Here is a 22,456-nt window from a genome sequence, read left to right on the forward strand (position 1 = left end):
AAATGGCCTTATTTAGTAGCTTTGTTCATGTTTTCCAGTAGAATGAACTTCTTAACGGCTTTCATTCTCTCTTGTGTTGCCAAGGCCTAACAGACTACCTAGAGCAAAACAGATGAACTGAACTAAATCAGTTCAGTTCATCTGTTTTGGCTGTACTGCAGATGTCTCTGAAAGGAAGAATAGCACTGAGGATATCTCTAGAAGAAAGAATTGGGTGTTTTTTTGTTGTTGTTTGTTTTTTTTTTGAGATGGAGCCTTACTCTGTCATCCAGGTTGGAGTGCAGTGACGCGATCTCAGCTCACTGCAACCTCCGCTTCCTGGGTACCAGCAGTTCTCTGCCTCAGTCTCCCAGGTAGCTGGGATTACAGGCGTGTGCCACCACACCCGGAGAATTTTTGTATTTCTAGTAGAGACGGGGTTTCACCATCTTGGCCAGGCTGGTATTGAACTCCTAATCTCATGATCCGCCGACATCAGTCTCCCAAAGTGCTAGGATTACAGGCGTGAGTCACCACACCCGGCCAAGAATTGTGTATTTTTAGGGGATCAGAACACTCAGAATTAGTGGGACATTATTGCTAGGGTTAAGATAGCATTTCAGTATTTCTGGTAGAGAGGATGTTGGCTGTCCACTGTCTATTCCAGTAAATTTCCTCACCATAATATCTCTCTCTCTCTATCTGTCTGTCTGTCTTCTCTCCCTTGCACACACGAGAGAGAACTATTACCTGCCGGGTAAACAGTGGGAGAATTAGGACCTACTGTGAATCGTCTGCCTGGGGCCCAACCTGTAACATCACAAGAAGAAAAACATCTGTGCTTCCTCATGTTCTTTTCAATGTCCATTTTAGTTCGAATGTCCTCCTAACATAAAGGGAGGGGAAGTTCAGAGATACATCATAGAATATTCATCACATTGCTGGCATTCTGAGAAGAATCAGGCTGGTTAAGTGACTCCCAGGCTGCTCTTACCTATCCAGAGCCTAGAGCATCTAGATTTTGATTGGACCATCGCCAGAACTCATTAGCATAGTGTACCCTGACCTGGAGTAGGGAACAGCGTCTGCTCAGAAAATGACCAGAGCCTGCTGGGACTTGAACCAGCAGTAAGATTTTCACAACACAGTTCTGTCTGCTTCTCCGTAAGAAGTTAGAAGGTAAGGAAGCCAGAAATCCCATGGAGAGGCAAATGTAAGGGATGCGGTAATGACCACTCCATTCCTACAGGGTTTTATTTGTTCTAGTTCATTTTTCTGTAGAAATGATGAAAATTGAATATAGTTTGCGCAAGTTGGTTTTAAAAAAGTAGTCTTGACAAGTGTAGTTTTTCAGTCCTAGAAGAGGAAAACAGAGTTTAAGGGCTGTAAAATGTTTTTTTCTTCTTTCCTATGTTTTGTTCTTAACTTTTAGGAAATATTAAATTAATGCTCATTCGCTTAGCAAATGTTAATATTGGGAGAAAATCTAAAAAATAACATAGTTGTTCTGTAATAAAATTTTCTATATTATTCTCCCCTTAATTTAAAAACAAAAGAATTATGTCTATATTGCCTAGGCTTTATAACAATGTTTTTGATTTTTGAAAATATGAATCTTATTTCCCAAGGTTTTTAAAAAGTAGATCTATTCCAATTAGTTATAACAAAATTTGCAGCATCAGAGACGATATTGTTATTGTTCGGGGTAAGTACATGGAACTGCTTCTTGATATCTGCTTCTTCTATACCTGTTATTTAAGTCCTTTGAATTAGAATCAGTTTGCAGCAGCATTTCTTCAGTAACACAATGTTTGTTTCCTAAACATAGAATTTTACTTAAAATCCATGAGGATTTAGTCTTGAAAATCAACATTCAGTTGGGGAACAGAAACTTCATGCTCTGCAACCACCAGGTTGTAGCTCAGTATGGGTATGTGGAACAGACAGGAAGAGACTCTGATTAGTTTGCCATTTAATGGTCAAGAATTTCATTTATAAAGACTACACTTTCAAGGATCATTTCTTGTTACTACATTCATTGTTACTAGAGAAATTTCTCTGGACATCTAGAGCACACACATAAAAGAAAAAAAAAAGAACTTCATTCTCACGTTCAGGTCAACAGTCTTCTATTTACACACACTTTCCCTTGGTAGAGTTCAGTGATTGACAAGTACTAGGATCATATAACACTAAATAACTAAAGAACAGGCCAGGCACGGTGGCTCATGGCTGTAATCCCAGCACTTTGGGAGACAGAGACGGGTGGATCACCTGAGGAAAGGAGTTCAAGACCAGCCTGGTTGACATGGTGAAACCCTGTCTCTACTAAAAATACAACAATTAGCTGGGTGTGGTGGTGCTCGCCTGTAATCCCAGCTACTTGGGAGGCTGAGGTAAGAGAATCGCTGGAACCCCAGAGGTGGAGGCTGCAGTGAGCTGAGATCGTGCCACTGTACTCCAGCCTGGGTGATAAGAATGAGACTCCATTTCAAAAACAAAAACAAAAACAAAAACAATAAAAACTAAAGAACAGAGTTCATGGATCTTGCCAAAGCTTAGGCTATTAATCTACCTTGCAGTTTGAGTTCACTATTACATAGCTCTACATAGCATCATTATGTCTCTTGTTTTTATAAGAGTACCAATAAATGAAATGTTACACATGTGAACGTGTTTCACTTCATATCCTACTAACAAGTACCTTTCATCTGCAAGATTATTCATTTTTTTCCTCAGAGTAGAACATTTCAAATTTTCTTTCTTTCTTCTTTTTTTTCTTTGTAAATCTCCTTTAACCAATTATAGTTAGAAATTAGAGCAGTATTTCTCGTGAGGGAAGAAATGCAATTTGAACAAACTTTTACTTATTCATTCATTTATTTACTTATTTTTTGAGACAAGGTCTCACTCTGTCACCCAGGCTGGCTTGCAGTGACACAATCTTGACTCACTGCAGCCTCAACCTCCTGGGCTCAGGTAATCCTTCCACCTCAGCCTCCCAAAGTAACTAGGACTACCGTCGCGCACCACCATGCCCAGCTAGTGTTTTGTACTTCTCGTACAAACAGGGTTTCTCCATGTTTCCCAGGCTGGTCTTGAACTCCTAGACTTAAGTGATCCATCTGTCTTGGCCTCCCAAAGTGTTGGGATTACAAGTTGCTAGCACCTAATGGGTAGAGAACAGGGATGCTGCCAAACAGTTTACAACATGCAAAAAGCTCCCAACAACAAAGAATTATCTGGTCCAAAATGTCAATAGTGCCAAGGTTAAGTAACCCTGTTTCAGATGAATCAGATATAAGCATATTAGTTGATAATATTTGAAGATATATAGTGCACACAGGATTTATTGCAGAGACCAAAACTAATCTTTATGGTGATTTGGATTTTCAAATATATTTTTTTCTGGCCACGTGTGGGGGCTCACACCTGTAATCCCGACAATTTGGGAGGCTGAGGTGGGTGGATCACTTGAGGTCAGGAGTTCGAGATCAGGCTGGCCAAGAGGGTGAAACCCCGTCTCTACTAAAAATACAAAAATCAGCTGTGTGTGGTGGCACATGCCTGTAATCCCAGCTACTGGGGAGGATGAGGCAGGAGAGTTGCTTGAACCCATGAGGCGGAGCAGTGAGCCGAGATCACACCATTGCACTCCAGCCTGGGTGAATAAGTGAGATTCCGTCTAAAAAAAAAAAAAAAAAATATATATATATATATATATATATAAATATATATGTATATATAAATAAATAAATATATATTTTTTTCTAGATAAATTCAATATGATGTTCCCCTCTTGCAGCTTCAACCACACATTAGCTAATTTATGAAGGCATTTCTGTGGAAACAACTCCAAGCTAGTAGCCTCCTGCGCTAGCAGGAGAAGGTCCTAGCCATTGTTTACAGATGACGACTGTCTCTGCTAAGGCCTTCACAACCTGGATCTTGCAACGAGAAAGCAAGCCCAAACCCAAGGGTGAAAGCAATGATCACATGCTTGTAATTCCCGATGGCCAAGTTTTAAGTAAAATCACTAATGGCTCCTACGTTTTGTTTTTTATTAGTATGTTGGTACTTGCAAAAATATCAGTGAAACAGGTTTTTCTGGCAGAGGAGCACTGATTTTTTAAAATCTCTTTAATGGCCAATACTAATATAATTTATTTTTTAGCCCTAGAAAACAATCTCCTGGTCTAAGGTGCTTGAGTGGGCCGATCCAGCTATATCAAGAACCTTTGAGAACAAAATTCTCAAGCACTTCTGAGGGGAGTCGAATAGGTGAAAACCTTGGCTGGCCTGACCTTATCATGGAACCTGATGACTTTGATTCTGAAGACAAAGAGATATTAAGCTGGGATATTAATGATGTGAAACTGCCACAGGTACGTACTTGCTATAAAAATCTGCCTTCAACATTGGGCTATGAAGTCTTGACTATGAACATACGGAGACCTGGAAGGCAGTTGGTGAGGGTTCGCTGGGTAAATTCCTCTCCCCCAGAGCTTCAGCTGAACAGCTGACTGAGGCAAGACCTATGCTTTGAGTGGGTCTCTAGTTACCAGACTCCTATACTTAGAGACTAATGCAAAGAAATTTCTACGTCCATTCTCTTTAAAAGTTGGTTTGACCCAGGTTGCCCTCGCTCTGGTTAGATGATATGATAAAATCCATGATAATTTATTTGGCCATAAATTGACTCTTTTTTATGCACAAGTCCTCATACAACCTTATTTGCTGTAGTGATAGTTTTAACTCAGATTCATGTCTAACTGGAATGTACTGGAATCCAGATGATATTGTTCTCTTGTGGAATGCAGCATGCTCTTCTTCCTTTTTTCTTTTTCCTCTTCTTTCTTTCTTCCCTTTCCTTAGCCTGGCCTTGCCTTCTTGTCTTCTTCTTTTTCTTTCTTTCTTTTCTTTCCTTCCTTCCTTCCTTCCTTCTTTTATTTTATTTTATTTCTCCACTTTTTCTTTTTTTTTTTTTTTTTTTTGAGGCAGGGTCTGGCTCTGTCAACTAGGTTGGAGTGCAGTAATGCGAACTCAGCTCACTACAGCCTCAGCCTCCCAAGTTCAAGTGATTGTCCCACCTCAACCTCCCAAGTAGCTGGGACCATAGGCGCATGCCAACATACCCGGCTAATTTTTGTATTTTTTGTAGAGATGGGGTTTTGCGATGTTGCCCAGGCTGGTCTTGAACTCCTGGGCTCAAGTGATTCCCCCTGCCTGCCTGGGACCACAGGCACACCAAGCTAATTTTTGTATTTGTGTGTGTGTGTGTGTAGAGACAGGGCTTCGCTGTGTTGCCCAGGCTGGTCCCGAACTCCTGGGCTCAAGCAATCCACTCACTTCTGCCTCCCAAAGTGCTGGGATTACAGGCGTAAACAGCCTGGCCTCTTCTCCCCCTATTTTGTAAATACCATACATGCACTGAAAATAGAGAGATTTCATTTCACATTTTCTTTGGCAACTGACTTTTTTTTTTTTTAAGATGGGATTTGCCTGGTCTCCCGGGCTGGAGTGCAGTGGTACCATCATAGCTCACTGCAGTTTCAATCTCCTGGGCTCAGGTGATCCTCCTGCGTCAGCCTCCTGAGAAGCTGAGACCACAGGCATGTACCATCACTCCTGGCTAATTGAAAAAAAAAATGTTTTTTGAGAGGAGGGTTTCACAATGTTGCCCAGGATGGTCTCAAACTACTGGCCTCAAACAGCCCTTCTGTCTCAGCTTCTCAAGTAGCTGGAATTATAGGCATACATTACTTGTTTAATACTGATTTTCCATATGTATCATTGTTTACTTCCTTGTCTTCCTTTATTAACATTTAAGATATTTTCACTAGAACTTGTTTGAAAAGGTGCCTAGACCAGTACCAATTCATGAAAAAGTCAATCCCGTCTGCTTGATTCTGGGTAATAAGGAATCTGAGTTATCAGAAGCAGAGGAGCGGGAATAGAGATTCCCCTATCTTTGTAACTGATCCAGAATTTCTAACGAAGACTTCCTTTTGTTTCTCTTTACACTTTTCCTTAACTTCCAACCTCACCCCCTCTACCCCTCCCACCACCCCCGACCCCACATCTATATCCTCTCTTGGTAGGTCTTGGGACAGAGCTGGAGAACAAAAGTGTGCCCCACTTTCCATCCATGGTTCTAGAAACCACAGTTGAATCATACGCAAATATCGATTTTAGGGATTTGTGTTTGTTGTTGCTCTTAATTAATATTACAATTATTGTCACTGTTGTGGGGATACTTTAAAGTAAACCTTAATTACTCTTGGCTCCAGGACCCATATTTTCACCTATTTCTAACTTCATGATTGCAACACCCAAATAGAAGTTGGACAGACACGAAATCAAGAGTTGAAGTAAACAGATACGTAGAAGACTTTACAGTGTCACATTCTATAGCAAGAGTTTTAGTGAGTTTGAGAACCCCATGAAATGGTGGGTGACACTGTGTCTTAACAGGCATTTTTTTCTGGGACACAATTCCTCATCAGATCCGTAAACAAGAGATGAAGACCTCTTTCCTATAGGGAAACCGGAGGCTCATAAAAGTTCATGTTCCAACATGAATTTCGAAAAATGAAAGTATTTGCAGTTACCTAGGACATTAAACTGAGAAATTTATAGCAAAAAATGCACATTTGGTTTTAGAAATATATTTATAGTTCATTAAAAAGTACTAAGATTGCTCATGGAAATAGCTAAGTGTCTTCCAATTTGTTAAATATGTCAGGGAAATGATTTAAAATGCAAATATTCCTTAGTATTTTCTGAGTAGAGAGAATACCATCCTCATCTGGGTTTATGCTAGCTTTATCATAGGATCAAGAAACACTTGAGCTCTTGGAAAGATTTCCAGGCATTAGATTTTATATGGTGTGAGCATATTTGGAGACAGAGGGCTGTACTATGAAAAGTACAGGACTTGGAGACAAATGCCCTAGATTTGAATTCTAGTTCCACCACCTTTTTTTTTTTGTTTTTTTGGTAGAGCCTTGAGTTGTTTACTTTTTCTGAAACTTCCTTTCCTCTCTGAAAATGAGGGGGTTGCGCCAAATGGTCTGGTATGTACCTATTAGTTCTAATAGCCTAGAATTCTAGAAATGTCAGCCTTGTGCCTAGCACAGTGCCTGACGTGTATGAAACAACAAATGTTGAATATGGAATTCGTTAATAAATGGCTCCATTGTTTAGAATCTGTGTGAGACTGGAGAAATTGATTTTCTTAAGTCTTAGCTACCTTCTGTAGAATGAAAATAGTAATTCTCCACATATCCTGCCTCAGTCTCTAAGATGTTTAGAATACTGTTCCCTAAATATATTCTGTAGGGTACAAGTTACATGGAATTTTAATAGGTACTGTGAAGAAAGAAAACGAGCAATACGAGGTTCAACAAGGTTAAATAGATTTCTTGACTGCAGGCATGGAGTCTTTTTCACCATCCTGTGCATTGGTGGTTCTCCCAAGGACACTGTGTTAGGCAATGTTAACCCAACTTATTTTTGACCATGAAATGTTTTTCCTGAAGCCCTTCAGGGGTTGATGTTCCCCAGACTACATTTTTGGCATTTAACAAATGTGGTTTAAAGGATCAAATGTAATGGCTTATTATGATTATAAATTTCTCTAATTCCACTCTCTGTCCCATCGATCCAAATCATTTATAGTTTATATTTCACAATTTTATATTCTTGCCAGAATTATTAGTTATAAAACACGTAGGAGAATTCCTTTTCTGTTTATCCTTTCACATGCTTCAAGTTTCAAATTTCTTTCCCTTCCTTTCTTCCTTCCTTCCTTCCTTCCTTCCTTCCTTTCTTCCTTTCCTTCTTTCAGACGGAGTCTTATTCTGTTGCCCAGGCTGGAGTGCAGTGGCACAATCATAGCTCACCACAGCCTTGAATTCCCGGCTCAGGTGATTCTCCCAATCTAGCCTCTAGAATAGTGGGGACTAGAGGCATGCACCACCATACCCGGTAATTATTTGTATTTTTAGTAGAGATGGGGTTTTGCCATGTTGCCCAGGCTGGTCTTGAACTCTGGGACTCAAGAGTTCTGTCCACCTCGGCCTCCCAAAATACTAAGATTACAGGCATGAACCACTGCACCCAGCCTTCAAGTTTCTTTTCTTTTTTTTTTTTTTTTTTTTTTGAGACAGAGTCTCGTTCTATTGCCCAGGCTGGAGTGCAGTGGCGCTGTCTAGGTTCCCTGCAAGCTCCACCTCCCGGGTTCACGCCATTCTCCTGCCTCAGCCTCACAAGTAGCTGGGACTACAGGCACCCGACACCACACCAGGCTAATTTTTTGTATTTTTAGTAGAGACGGGGTTTCACCATGTTAGCCAGGATGGTCTCGGTCTCCTGACCTCCTGATCCACCCGCCTCGGCCTCCCAAAGTGCTGGGATTACAGGTGTGAGCCACTGCGCCTGGCCCTTCAGGTTTCAAAATGATTACCAGTTGCATCTTCTGATCTGAGAAACTCCATGTGTCTTTAAATAGTTCAGATACATCAAGGTTTATGGGTTAATTTTGACAACAGTGAGCAGTAATGTCCTCACTAAGATATCAGACATTTTTGAGAAACTGAAATGTGGGAGACACTGCAGTAGACTCAGGGATACTGGGGCCATTAAGCTATGTTAACTTCCTTGGAAATGCTCATGATCTTCTGGGCTAGTGGAACAAGATTACTGCTTAAATAGAGAATCAATGCCTTGTAGAAAAATGCTAGAGGAGTTTGAAAGAAGGAGTGTGTAATTCAACATGACCCTGGCATGGGGAACAAGGCCAGAAGAGTTTGTGTAAGGTTAGAGAAAAAAAATTTAAATCAATCATCTATTACTTATGTCATTAACTACAGCAACAGTCTGAATTTAGGAAACATGCTGGCCTGGACAACAGGAAAGAAACATAATGTAATGAGTTGCATTACTTTCTGCTTGATACTACACAAGCCATTTCCATATAACCATCCTAGCAGGGGCGTTGACTTTCAAGGTCCTTGTAGGGAACCAGGGTCTGAAGACTCAAATGTTCACATTTTAGAGAGTTGTACACAAGTGTTCAGCATGAAGATTTTGGGGACTACTGGTGGTTTGGAAGCAGACTGTCCTAAGAGGACTCTGTTGTTTTACTGGTAGTAGAAAGCCGTTAATCTTGGGCTGGAAAGTGTCAAGATCAGATCCTAGGGCTTAGAAAGTCCTCAATTCTTCCAACTTCACTTGTCCTTAGTAAATCTTTCCTCTCTTGTATTTGTTTCCTGTATGTTGCCTCCTTTATGTTGTGTGTGTCTTTACAAATCCTCATTTCACTTTTTTCTGGCCATTCCTCTATTTTGATTCCATCTCTCTTCAATATAACCTGTGGGAAACCAGCCCAGAAATGCAGGCACTTGACTTAAATCTTTTTTTTTTTTTTCTTGGAGACAAGAGTCTCTCTTTTGCCTGGGCTGGAGTGTGGAATGGTGTGATCTTGGCTCACTGCAACCTATCTGTCTCCCGGGTTCAAGCAATTCTCGTGCCTCAGCCTACCATGTAGGCGCACACCACCACGCCTGGCTAATTTTTATGTATATGTATTTTTTTAGTAGAGATGGAGTTTTACCATGTTGGCCAGACTGGTCTCGAGCTCCTGGCCTCAAGTGATCTGCCTGCCTCAGCCTCCCGAAGTGCTGGGATTACAGGCATGAGCCACTGTGCCCGGCCAACTTAAACCGTAATTGATAAAAGTGTCTTTATTTCAAGCCAATTTGCTTTCCCTTCCTATTCCCCTTAAATTACATTTGCACCTAGAAAGTTCGAATCTAATTGCTTTAAGGTTTGCTTGATCCAAGCAGCAAATGTCTGGTGTTGATTTAGTCTTGATTTAAAATGTGGATTACATGGTCCTGGAGAGTGTCACACTCTTATTAGTACTGATTGTAATACTTTAGAGAACTTTGAATCTCTACGAATTATTTTCTTCTGTTTGAAAATTGGGAAGAAATTCAGTTCCTTTTTCTCTTAAATAGTACCCATTTCACTAGTGAGAGGAGAACACCCACTCTGTTTCAAATACCAGCCAGTTTCTCTCAGTTCAGGTTGTGCCAATAGCACTACAGCCAACAAACACCCTGGATCATTTTGTTCCTACACACTGAGCAGTTTGCAGATTAAACCTATGGCCAAAGCCACCCCAAGCCATTAACTCACAAAATTACAAGGTTTAAGTACTTTTTTTTTTTTTTGTAGAGAGAACATTCTCTAGTATAGAATAGTAAAGTCAACTGCAAAGGGGCCACAGTTCTGATTAGTTCATTCCTGGACTATGATTTTAGCCAGCTAAATCTGAGTACTACAACTGGCTTGTTCTGATTACATGCGGCCACATGGATTCACAGAGCTCAAATATTCATGTTTGCTTACAATTTTGGGCTTGTCTTTTGCAGAGACAAACTTCCTTTGTGGCATGCAGTGCAGTGGCATGATCTTGGCTCACTGAAATCTCTGCCTCCCAGGTTCAAACAATTCTTTTGCCTCAACCTCCTGAGTAGCTGGGATTACAGGCATGCGCCACCATGCCTGGCTAATTTTTGTATTTTTGATAGACAAACTTCCTTTGTCTCTGTCTTTGACCTCAAGGGTCATTTGAACTTCCCTGAGACAGCTCTACCTATATGGGCTCCCATGATCACTGGGGCCTCTGCAATTTGGACCAGAATTCTTCTGCCATTTTGTGCTTCTGGTGTGATGTAAACAGGAGCATTACCTGCAGCAGGTCCCTTGCTTAGCTGGGTGGAGTGGAAAAGGGAAGCGAAAAGAGAATACAGACAGGGTTTGAAAGCTGAGGTAACTTGGCCTCGCTTAGTGTTTTTAGAGTAAATAAGGAACTTTGTCCTGAGTCTTTTTTTTTTTTTTCAGACGGAGTCTCGCTCTGTTGCCCAGGCTGGAATGCAGTGGTGTGATCCCAGCTCACTGCAACCTCTGCCTCCCGGGTTCAAGCGATTCTTCTGCCTCAGCCTCCCGAGTAGCTGGGACTACAGGTGCCCACCACCATGCCTGGCTAATTTTTTGTATTTTTAGTAGAGACGGGGTTTCACCGTGTTAGCCAGGATGCTCTTGATCTCCTGACCTTGTGATCCGCCCACCTCAGCCTCCCAAAGTGCTGGGATTACAGGCCTGAGCCACTGCACCTGGCCTGGCCTAAGTCGTGATCTCTTGACTAAGAAATACCAGGATTAGTCTAAAGAGTAATCAGTAATTTATTTATTTATTTTTTTGAGACGGAGGTCTTACTATCTTGCCTAGGCTGGTCTTGAACTCTTGAGCTCAAGCAACCTTCTGCCTTAGCCTACTGGGTAGACATTCCCCACCATGCCTGCCCTAAGGGGTAATTCTTGAACAAGCATGGAAGCATTTTGTTGAATTGAATTTCTTTCCTTGGTAACACTTCAAGTTTTATTTCCAGTTGGCCCAGAAGAGATAAGTTCTTGAAAGGTTGTGTGTAAATCAAAACGTTGGTTGAAGGTTTTTTTTTCTGTTTTCCATAATATCTGATTTTTGTACTTCTGTATAATTTGCTTTAAAGTATGTTTGTTTGCTATTCCTGTTCTACTTGGAAACATTTATTTATAAGTAATGAATAAGCTATATAATTAATGAAATCTGGAAGATAATTACTTCATACAAGTGCAGACTATATTCCAAATGAAAATCAATTTCATAATATCATATGATAATGTAGATATTTTTGATACTTTATTTCAGAATTTGTATTTTACTTTATTAGTTTTATATAACAATACTTAATTTCTTCAGGTAACCTCTTAAAACTTCAAGTAGTTGAATAAATTAGAATGAGGTGAGGATGAAGGGTCTTCTGGGAGTGCATAGAGCTACAAAGATTTTGATTGAGTTAGAGGATTAAATCCATTAGTAAAAAATTATACCCAGAAGTCATCGAAATATCAGTTAACCCCCCAATGATGTTACCCAGGAGATTATAAAATATAAATTAGTTAAGTCTACCTGTTGGAAACCTTAGAAATATTCCCTTTCAATTATAAACTTCTTAACTAAGAGGAAAAACAAAGAGTTACTCATGAAAAGTTAGAAATTAAAACAAACAAAGGCTCTAAAAAGAAGAAAGTATTTTGTGGGGATTTGCTAAACATGAAGAAATGATTATTGTTTCTTATTAAATTTTACCTCTCTGAGACCTTGGTTTAACAGGTTTCAGAAATCACAATCATCCACCTGACACTTGAGTTCCTTTGCATTATTGAGAGCTGGGTTTTCTCTTAATTTCAGTGTAAAAAGACATCAAAGACCCCACTAAACGTCCAGGTCAAAGACCAGGCATGAGTAAATGGCCCAGAGACTAGCTTGATGTGAGTACATTTACTCCTAGTAATGTTCTCAATCCATAAGTTGTCCAAATTATTACTGCTTTTTTTTTTTTTTTTTTTTTGAGAAAAAGCACTCTGTCACCCAGGCTGGAGGGCAGTGGCATGATCTTGGCTCACTGCAATCTCTGCCTCCTAGGTTCAAGCAATTCTTTTGCCTCAACCTCCTGAGTAGCTGGGATTACAGGCATGCGCCACCATGCCTGGCTAATTTTTGTATTTTTGATAGAGATGGGGTTTCACCATGTTGGCCAGTCTGGTCTCGAACTCCTGGCTTCAAGTGATCCACCCACCTTGGCCTCCCAAAGTGCTGGGATTAAAGGGGTGAGTCACTGCACCTGGCTATTACTGCATTATTAATAGAACTGGAAGACTAACGTACCAGTGGAGGGACTGTCAGAGAAAAGCTTAAAGGATGGTAGAGACCATTTCTTCCTCTACAGGCAAGGAGTCTTTGCTTTAATCAGAACATATGAGATGTTCTCACAAATACATTCCACTCCTTCTGATTCATGGGGTCTATGGCTCTGACCAACCTAAAGAGGCCACTTACCTTTAAAGCATGAAAATCTCAGCTTTCCTCTAAGTCCACCTTGCCCTCATCTCTGCTATCCTGACAACTGTGCTTTATGTTGGAATAATTCAAGTGCACCAGTAGTTTTTTAGAGTTCAATATTAGAGGAAAGTACACTCAGAAAAAAAAAATCTATTTTTAGGGGAGACGGTCTCACTGTGTTGCCCAGGCTGGTCTTGAACTCCTGGGCTCAAGAGATTCTCCAGCCTTGGCCTCCCAAAGTGCTGGGATTACAGGTGTGAGCCACTATTCCTGGCTAAAAGTACACATTTTAATGTTTTAACCTACATTATTATTTCAAAAGATAAGATACTCTATTATGCTTTCTATGGCATTACTGTGACAGAAAACAAGAGAGCATTGTTTGCAGCTTTGAGTCAGAAAAAGGAAGGAAGGAAGGGAAGATAAGGTGGGTGGAGAGAGCAGGAGGCATGCTGCCGGGGGAGCTTCTCTCACCCCGGGCATTGAGTCTCAGCAAGCCCAAAATTACTAGGGAACTGGGGAGGAGAGGGGACAGTCTGGAAAAAGCAAATGGTCCAACCAGCATTCTGGCCTGGCCATCTGGGAATCTCTGCTGCAACTGCCTAAAGGACTACAGGGAACTTCTCCAGATGCAACCCTCCTAGTATTTATACCCTTCCCCCTTCCCAAACCGCAGTAGTTACAGCACAGCACACAAAGGGCCAGCCACTGTCATGCCCTGAGAAGGAAGGTTGTGGAGTAAGAGGTGTACCAGTTAGGCTTTTATTTTATAGGGACTTGGACTCTTTTATTATTATTATTTTTTACTGAGACAGAGTTTCACTCTTGTTGCCCAGGCTGGAGTGCAATGGCACGATCTTGGCTCACTGCAACATCCACCTCCCAGATTCAAGTGATTCTCCTGCCTTGGACTCCCAAGAAGCAGGGATTACTGGCGCCCACCACCACGCCTGGATAATTTTTTGTATTTTTAGTAGGGACGGGGTTTCACTATGTTGGGCAGGCTGGTCTTGGAACTCCTGACCTCAGGTGATCCACCCATCTCAGCCTCCCAAAGTGCTAGAATTACAAGCATGAGCCACCGTGCCCAGCCGGGACTTAGACTCTTATCTTGCATTCGGCTTGGCAAGGTTTAAAGCATGAAGTGACCTCTACAGGGTCTTCTCTCTCCCGAAAGCCAGTGACTCTTAAAACTGCATTCATTGACTGGCTGAGGGCAGTTCCAGATCTGATAGAATAACAGTTAATATTGAGGAGGAACCTGCTGCATGTGAGGCACTGTTTTAAGTGCGTCGTGTATGTTAATTCAGTAAGTCCTCAAAACCTCCCTATGGGGACTCATGTTACCCCATTTTACAGAGCTGGAAACAGAGGCACTGAGAAGAAAATAACTTGCGTAAGACTCATACCCAGAAAGACAGTGTAACTCCAGAGTCCAAGCTTACAGCCAGGAATCTCAGACTCTTTGTGAAGGATCAGATAGTAAATATTGCAGTCTTTGTGGGCCATAGAGTCTCTGCTGCGGTGGTGTAAAAACATCCATAGGCAACACTTAAGTGAATGAACATAGATGAGTTCCTATAAATCTTTGTTTACAAAAACAGGCAATGGGCAGGATTTGGCCTATAGGCCCTAGTTTGCTCACTGCAGCTCTTAACCACCAAATAGTACTACCCTGCATGTACCTAAAACCTCTCATTTATATTTCCTCAGACCACCTCAGGCCCTGTGACATTCCATTCAACAAGTATCATTATATGGAATCTATAGTTTACAACACATCTGCTCTTCACAGCACTTTTGTGAGGCAGGTTTAATCAATGTTCCAGTTTTAGAGAAGAGCAAAACAGGCTTTAAAGACAAAGTTACTTGCCCAGAGTCTCAAGTTACAAAGTTCTTTGGCACGTTTTAAATTTGAATTCTAACTCAATAAATGCCCATCAATCCTGACACTTTTACTTTTTTCTTCTAAAATTTGTCTTGTTTTATATTTTGGGCTATGCTTTCTGGTTGGGAAAGCAAAGAAGAAGCAATCTAGTCTCTTCTTCTGGACCTTCTAGAATCTTCTATTTTGACCTTTTAGAACCTTCTAGATGAAAAATGTTCTTATACCATGCTAAGTCTCTGAAAGCCATAGGGCATGGACACAGCCTAAGTTTGCTGACACTGCTTGCTGATTCTCATTCTAAGAACAAGGGCGGGTCTGTCAAATGCAGCATCTGTGCACCAATGTAGGGCCTAGGAATATGAGCCACAGCATCAGTGACTAACAATTATTTAGAGCTTACAGCATGCTAGGTGCTGTGCTAAGTATTTAATATATATAAAATCATATTTAATCTTCAGAACAACTCTTCAGGCGGCAGGTCTCATTATCCCTATATTACAGATGAAGCAACAGAGGCACAGAGAGCAAAATAATATGTGCTATAAGGACTGAGTGTCCTGTGTCCCTGGCCTTTCTTAAATTATTATTTTATTTTGGTCAAAAACACAACTTAAAATTTACCATCTTAACCATGTTTAAGTGCATAGTACAGTCGTGGTAATTATATGTACACTGTTGTGCAAAGGAGCTCCAGAACCTTTTCATCTTGCAAATGGAAACTTTGTCCATTGAATGACAACTCTCCTTGTCTCTGATGTTTTAAAGGCGAGTTTAGTCAAATGTTCATACACAGGGCAGAGCGCCAGTCCTGGGCAATAACAGAGACGCTTTCAGTCAAAACAAGCTCTTTCTTACTCCCCTGTCATGTTTGAGGCACATGAGTGTAGGGTTAAAGATAAAGGAAGAAAATCTCTGGGGGAAAAGTGGCTCTTTGATCTCTCTGAACCAGGGCTTTGCATCCCTCCCACTGCTTATCTCTGGTGATATTGCATAAACCTGTGTGACTCCCAGCAAGGTAACCACAGCGTGGTACGAGACATTATCTCACCATCCCACCACAATGTTTTCCACAGTTTATTTTGAGTTTTTAGAGAAGGGGTCTTGCTACATTGCTCACGCTGGTCTTGAACCCCTGGCCTCAAGTTATCCTCCCACCTCAGCCTCCTGAGTTGCTTAGGACTATAGGCGTACCCCACCACACGGGGCCCTGTTTTCCACAGTTACTGTGTAAGAGCATAGCATTACTTAACCTTCAAAAATTCCTACTGAGAAATGGTCATTACTTGTGTCACTGAGGGCTAGGGAAGTGTCAATCAGATAGAACTCACAGGGGCATTTATTTTGATCCAGCGGTTGAATGCCTGACAGACACAGCACTCAGTTGCCATGTTGTGCTGGGCTCACTGATCCCACTGTCAGAATTAAATATAGGGAGGCTTTTGCCAAAGGTCTCTTGTTCAGGTCCTGAGTGCCAAAACATCCTTCCCATCTACTCCCTCCCCGGTGGGTGACAGCTGTGTTTTCTAGCTTAAACTGTAGTCGTACCTTTTGTGTTTCTATCAGAACGTGAAAAAGACTGACTGGTTCCAGGAGTGGCCAGATTCCTATGCCAAACACATCTACAGCTCCGAGGACAAGAATGCGCAGCGGCACCTGAGCAGCTGGGCCATGCGCAACACCAACAACCACAACTCCCGCATCCTCAAGAAGTCCTGCCTGGGTGTGGTGGTGTGCGGCCGCGACTGCCTCGCAGAGGAGGGACGCAAGATCTACCTGAGACCTGCCATCTGTGACAAGGCCCGGCAGAAGCAGCAGCGTGAGTAGAGCTTGGTGGCACCGGCAGAAAAGCTGGCATCCCTCAGATGCCCCTACCGGATGGGTCACTATGTCCCAGCACCGCCCAAGGGCACAACACTCACCCTGGAGTGTAGTGGCAGCCAAGGCTGTTCTGATATGGAGCATATGGAGGGGAACCAACCAGACCCCTTGTGCTCCAGCAAGGAGCCCCCATATCTGCCATACCCAGAGCACCCACCATCAAAAATGTCCCCTTTGGTTAAGGCAGTGGACTGAAGTCTCCTGTTAAAGGGAAGATGGCAGGTGTGGTGGCTCACACCTGTAATCTCAGCACTTTGGGAGGCCAAGATGAGAGGATAAATTGAGCCCAGGTGTTCCAGACCAGCCGGGGCAATATAAAGAGACCCCAACCCATACAAAAAAATTTAAAAATTAGTCGGGTGTGGTTGCACATGCCTGTGGTCACAGCTACTCTGGAGGCTGAAGCATAAGGATTGCTTGAGCCTGGAAAGTCAAGGCTGCAGTGAACCATAATGGAGCCATTGCACTCCAGGCCGAGCAACAGAAGTGAGATCCTGTCTCCAAAAAAAAAGGAAAAATGGCCGGGTGTGGTGGCTCACACCTGCAATCCTAGCACTTTGGGAGGCCGAGGTAGGCAGCTCACCTGAGGTCAGGAGTTTGAGACCAGCCTGGCCAACAAGGCAGACCCCCCCCCATCTCTACTAAACACACACAAACACACACAAATTTGCCAGGTGTGGTGGTGTGCACCTGTAATCCCAGCTACTTGGGAGGCTACTTGGGAGGCCGAGAATCGCTCGAACCCAGAAGGCAGAGGTTGCAGTGAGCCAAGGTTGCACCACTTGCACTCCAGCCTGGGTGACAGACTCCATCTAAAAATAAAAGGAAAAATGTATCACTTAAGGGGTTAATGTTAATTCATCAATGACCCATGTAAAATTTAGAAGAAAGTAGTTTATTGGACTTGCCACTGGACCTCTTGTGGGTCCCTAAGTGATCTCAATGTGTGCATTAATGTGGAATGGCAGCTGTGAAAGTTTAGACTCAATTCCATTCATTTAGGTTCACATCATAATCACGTGCTGAGATATTTGTTCATTTTCTTAAACACGTTCACTGGATTGTGAAATAGATACATTCAGCATGTCCTGTACCTTGCCCACTTCAAACCTCAAGTTACCTTATATTTTTCCCAGTAGTTTGTCTTCCAAACTTGCTCTTAGATCAGGACCTGGCATCAGTCATTTACACCTCTGAAAATGTAGTAGCTGCATTCACTCTCCCATGTAGCTTGGCCCCTTGACCCTTAGTTCTAATTGTGAGTTGAAAGAACTTCTCTTTTTTATTTTTTGAGACAGAGTCTCGCTCTGTCACCCATGCTGGAGTGCAGTGGTGCAATCTCAGCTCACTGCCACCTCCACCTCCCAGGTTCAAGCGATTCTCCTGCCTCAGCCTCCTGAGTAGCTGGGACTACAGTTGTGCACCACCACGCCCGGCTAATTTTTGTATTTTTGGTAGAGATGGGATTTCACCATATTGGCCAGGCTAGTCTCGAGCTTCTGGCCTGAAGTGGATCCGCCTGCCTTGGCCTCCCAAAGTGCTGGGGTTACGAGTGTGAGCCACCGTGCCTGGTCAAAATTTCAAATATCACTAAATAAGTAGGGAGGGATTTTCTGCTCAGAAGAGCTCCTCCCTGACCTGTGAAATATCCTACTTGGTAGGCAACCACTTCTCCTATGCATGTGTGAGACCCATCTGGGCCATTTTGGTGGCCAGGCTTCCGAGGGTCAGGAGTAATATCTAGTGGATGGGAGCTCATGAGACTCTGCCTAGATTTATCCTCTGCCATCCTGCAGTCAGGGCTAAAATCTTCAAGGCTGCCCAGGAGTCAACCGACACGGTTCAGCCAGGTGTATCATTTTCCTCTGCTCTTTTGTAGGGAAACGTTGTCCCAACTGTGACGGGCCTCTGAAGCTCATCCCTTGCCGAGGTCATGGGGGCTTCCCGGTCACCAACTTCTGGAGGCACGACGGACGCTTTATATTTTTCCAGGTTGGATTTTTGAGTTAGTTACGTGAAAGTTTCATTACTGAGGAGTTTCACCAGAGGCTAGAGATACACTGGGGAATGAGATCCTGCACCATCCCTGAGGGCTCACACTCTGAGAGAGCACGTTTGTCTGTCCCCTACACTTCTAATAGATATTTGAAGTGCTGGGGAGCTCTAGAAGGGGAGCTGGCTGTCTCTGCTTCCACTCCTCAGGAGAAGTGGCAGCTAATCTAGTCACATTGAGGTTAGCACAGTGCTTCTAAGCATGCCACATGCCACTGGTAGCCTTCAGCAAATCTGAGTTCAAACACCAGCTCTGACTTTTTACTCGCTCTGTAAACCAGAGCAGGTGACTTTCCTCTTCCACGTCCCAGTTTTCTGTAGAATGTGTAAGAGTACTAATGGGGCAGTGGCACCAACAGTAGTGAAGAATGGACCCTGACTCAGACTGCCTGGGTTTGAATTAGTGGGATGCTGGTAAACCAGCTCTCCAAAAAGAAAATGTCCTGATTTGTAGCATTTGCCAACTTCGGTAATGGAAATATTCCCACGGTGGCTGATTTCAAGCCTGCAGTCATTTTTAACAATCAGCATAGAAAATTCCTGAATGTTTAACTATTGACTCTCAGCTTTGGCCAGCTCCAGGTAGGGGAATCCTATCTCCCTCACTTCTAGAGGAGGTTACCCAGCTGGCATAATCACTCCATGCCTCAGTTTCCTGTTCTGTAAACTGGGGGTGATAATAATAGTATGTACCTCAAGGGTTGTGCTGAAGACGAAATGAGATATAAGGTGCACAGGGTGTTTATTAGTGTCCGGCACATACCACAGGAAGCATTTAATAAGTGTTACTTAGCACTGTGATTATGGCTTTGCTGGGTGGGTGAGAGGCAGGCAGGCAGGAGCGTGGTGGGCTTGGGAGCATCTTCAGAGGTTCATCCAGTCTTGTTACCATAGGCGAATGCAACACCACCCCGGGGCCAGGACACAGAGTGAAGTACAGTCTAGTTAGTGTTATATCATTTCTTTTCTACTTCCTTATCTCTTTTCAGTCAAAGGGAGAGCATGATCATCCAAAACCAGAAACCAAGTTGGAGGCGGAGGCAAGAAGAGCCATGAAGAAAGTGCATACAGCACCTTCCTCCGTCTCCTTGAGCCTGAAGGGGAGCACAGAGACCAGGGTAATCCTTCATTATGTATATTCAACACATGCAGTACCTTGCCACGCCTGTGCTGGGAGTGGTTTCCTGGGTTCCTTGCTGACACAGGAAAAGCCAGAAATCATGGATTATCAGGCTCATCTGCAAACAAGCATGTACCAAAGAAATTAAATCTGAGGCTTTACTCTTACTTTCTACCATCTTTGTAGCATGCTCTGAACCATAAAGTCCATGTAGTTGGAGAATCATCTTCCCTACTACAATTACAAAGAGAAACTTGAATTAGCACTTAACTTATATTTGACAAGAATCAAAAACAATTGAAACGATCTCCACCAAATAGTAACCTCATGCATTTCACCACCCACCCCCTCCCCGCCCTCCTGAATTTCCATACATCCCCAAACAGATTGTTTTCTTAGCATATTCTATCAAGATGAAATAAGCAAGCAGTTTCCGAAAATGATGGCTGTCCTAGGGTGGCAATAGTGGAGTGGAGGCCCTTCCCCACAGACAAACTGTGATGTGAAGTCCACTGCTTTATGGGCGGCAGAGCATAGGTTTTCTTGCATTTGTTTAATATTGATAGTAGTTCCCATACTTTTTCTACTGTTCAAAGTTGCACATGTCTTTTTGGGAGAACAGAGATGGAGCTGGTCCATCCCTAGAGGCTCTAAATGTACTTTATTTAAACAAAAATTGTAATGTGGGTCTGTTGTAGGGAAATGCGAGCCCCCCAAACCCAAATGGCTATTTCCTCATCCTTTCTCCCAGCCATGGGACAAGTCAAGTGGCATTTCAGTCTCTCATCCAATCTACCTGGTCACAGCCCTTTTTCTCTACCCCCTAAAAATATCCCCTTAACAGCAAGTAGTTTTACCTAAACAAGAGCATAACTTAATTCTCAACCAGATCCTTTTTTTAAAATGATTAACTAAAGAAAAATATACTTCTTCCATTTAGAAAAATAAATGAATGTACCACTCATGTTCTAGAGGTCTGATTTATGGTTCAACAAAATTCCCATGAATTCACAGAAAAATCTCTTGAGGAAAGGAAAAAGAAAAAAACAACAGCAACCATGGTCTCTCACACTCCAACCAGCACTAAGAAACAGAAAAGCCAAGGGAGGAAATGATGAGAGCGAGAGACTCCTGAGAGCTGTGCTGAGTATAATATAAATCTTTGAAGTTATACTTTGATATTTTGTGAATAGTTCCTTATAAGTCTCTCAAAAAGGCAATTAGAGGCCAGGCGCTGTGGCTTATGCCTGTAATCCCAGCACTTTGGGAGCCCAAGGCGGGTGGCTCACTTGAGGTCAGGAGTTCAAGACCAGCCTGGCCAACATGGCAAAACCCCATCTCTACCGAGAATACAAAAATTAGCTGCGCGTGGTGGCAGGCGCCTGTAATCCCTGCTTTTGGGAGGCTGAGACATGAGAATCACTTGAACCCGGGAGGTGGAGGTTGCAGTGAGCTGAGATCGCACCACTGCACTCCAGCCTGGCTGGGCAACAGAGCGAGACTCCATCTCAAAAAAAAGGCAATTAGGATATCAGATTTGTGTTTGAGTGTGAAACATCCTAAACACACTCATGTCTCCACAGAATGTAGGGAAATGTGGCTCTTACTGGTTAGTAAGCTTTAACATGGAAACAGAGGCAGCCTTTGCCTTTTTCAATGTGTCGTGGTTGTGGTCAAGCTGCTGCATGTGTTTATGCGTCAAGTATTAATGTGTAAGGAATGAGGAAAATCTGACGGAGCTCTTATTTGTACAGAGTAACTCATGGATGCCTATGGTAGTGGTTTGGATGTGCTTAACTTATTAACACAAGCATTTCACTTTCCTTTCCAGTCTCTTCCAGGTGAAACACAAAGTCAGGGGAGTTTACCTTTAACTTGGTCTTTCCAGGAAGGCGTCCAACTGCCTGGTAGTTACAGTGGACATTTAATAGCTAACACTTCTCAGCAGAACTCACTAAATGATTGCTTTTCCTTCTCCAAGAGTTATGGTCTGGGAGGAATCACAGATCTGACTGACCAGACTTCCACTGTGGACCCCACGAAGCTCTATGAAAAGCGTAAATTGTCCAGTAGCAGAACCTACAGTAGTGGAGACCTGCTTCCTCCTTCTGCCTCCGGAGTCTACTCTGATCACGGCGATCTGCAAACGTGGAGTAAAAATGCTGCTTTGGGGAGAAATCATCTTAATGACAACTGTTACTCCAATTATCCTTTTCCTCTGACCAGCTGGCCTTGCAGCTTCTCTCCTTCCCAAAACTCTTCAGAACCCTTTTACCAGCAGATTCCACTGGAGCCACCTGCAGCCAAAACTGGCTGTCCCCCATTATGGCCAAATCCAGGGGGGAATCTTTATGAAGAGAAAGTACATGTGGATTTTAACAGCTACGTCCAGTCCCCTGCATACCATTCACCTCAGGAAGACCCCTTTCTCTTCACCTACGCCTCTCATCCTCATCAGCAATATTCACTGCCAAGCAAGAGCAGCAAATGGGATTTTGAGGAAGAAATGACATACTTGGGTTTGGATCACTGCAACAGTGAGATGCTTCTGAACCTGTGTCCTTTGAGATGACCCGAATCTTTCACTA

At 42.7% G+C, this 22,456-nt stretch overlaps 1 protein-coding gene across 1 annotated transcript in view; it reads left to right on the forward strand.

Annotated features, from left to right (window-relative positions):
* Positions 1 to 22,456, forward strand: part of GCM1 (glial cells missing transcription factor 1) — a 54,710-nt gene extending 32,254 nt beyond the window's left edge. Inside the window, exons 2-6 of the mRNA XM_023222980.2 lie at positions 4,154 to 4,364; positions 16,382 to 16,634; positions 18,576 to 18,688; positions 19,738 to 19,866; positions 21,700 to 22,456. Of these exons, the coding sequence (XP_023078748.1) occupies positions 4,154 to 4,364; positions 16,382 to 16,634; positions 18,576 to 18,688; positions 19,738 to 19,866; positions 21,700 to 22,440 (1,447 nt within the window). The 3' untranslated portion in view covers positions 22,441 to 22,456. The remainder of the gene's footprint in view (positions 1 to 4,153; positions 4,365 to 16,381; positions 16,635 to 18,575; positions 18,689 to 19,737; positions 19,867 to 21,699) is intronic.

The sequence above is a fragment of the Piliocolobus tephrosceles genome, chromosome 5 (assembly GCF_002776525.5).
Source record: "Piliocolobus tephrosceles isolate RC106 chromosome 5, ASM277652v3, whole genome shotgun sequence".
In the NCBI taxonomy this organism is placed as follows: domain Eukaryota; kingdom Metazoa; phylum Chordata; class Mammalia; order Primates; family Cercopithecidae; genus Piliocolobus; species Piliocolobus tephrosceles.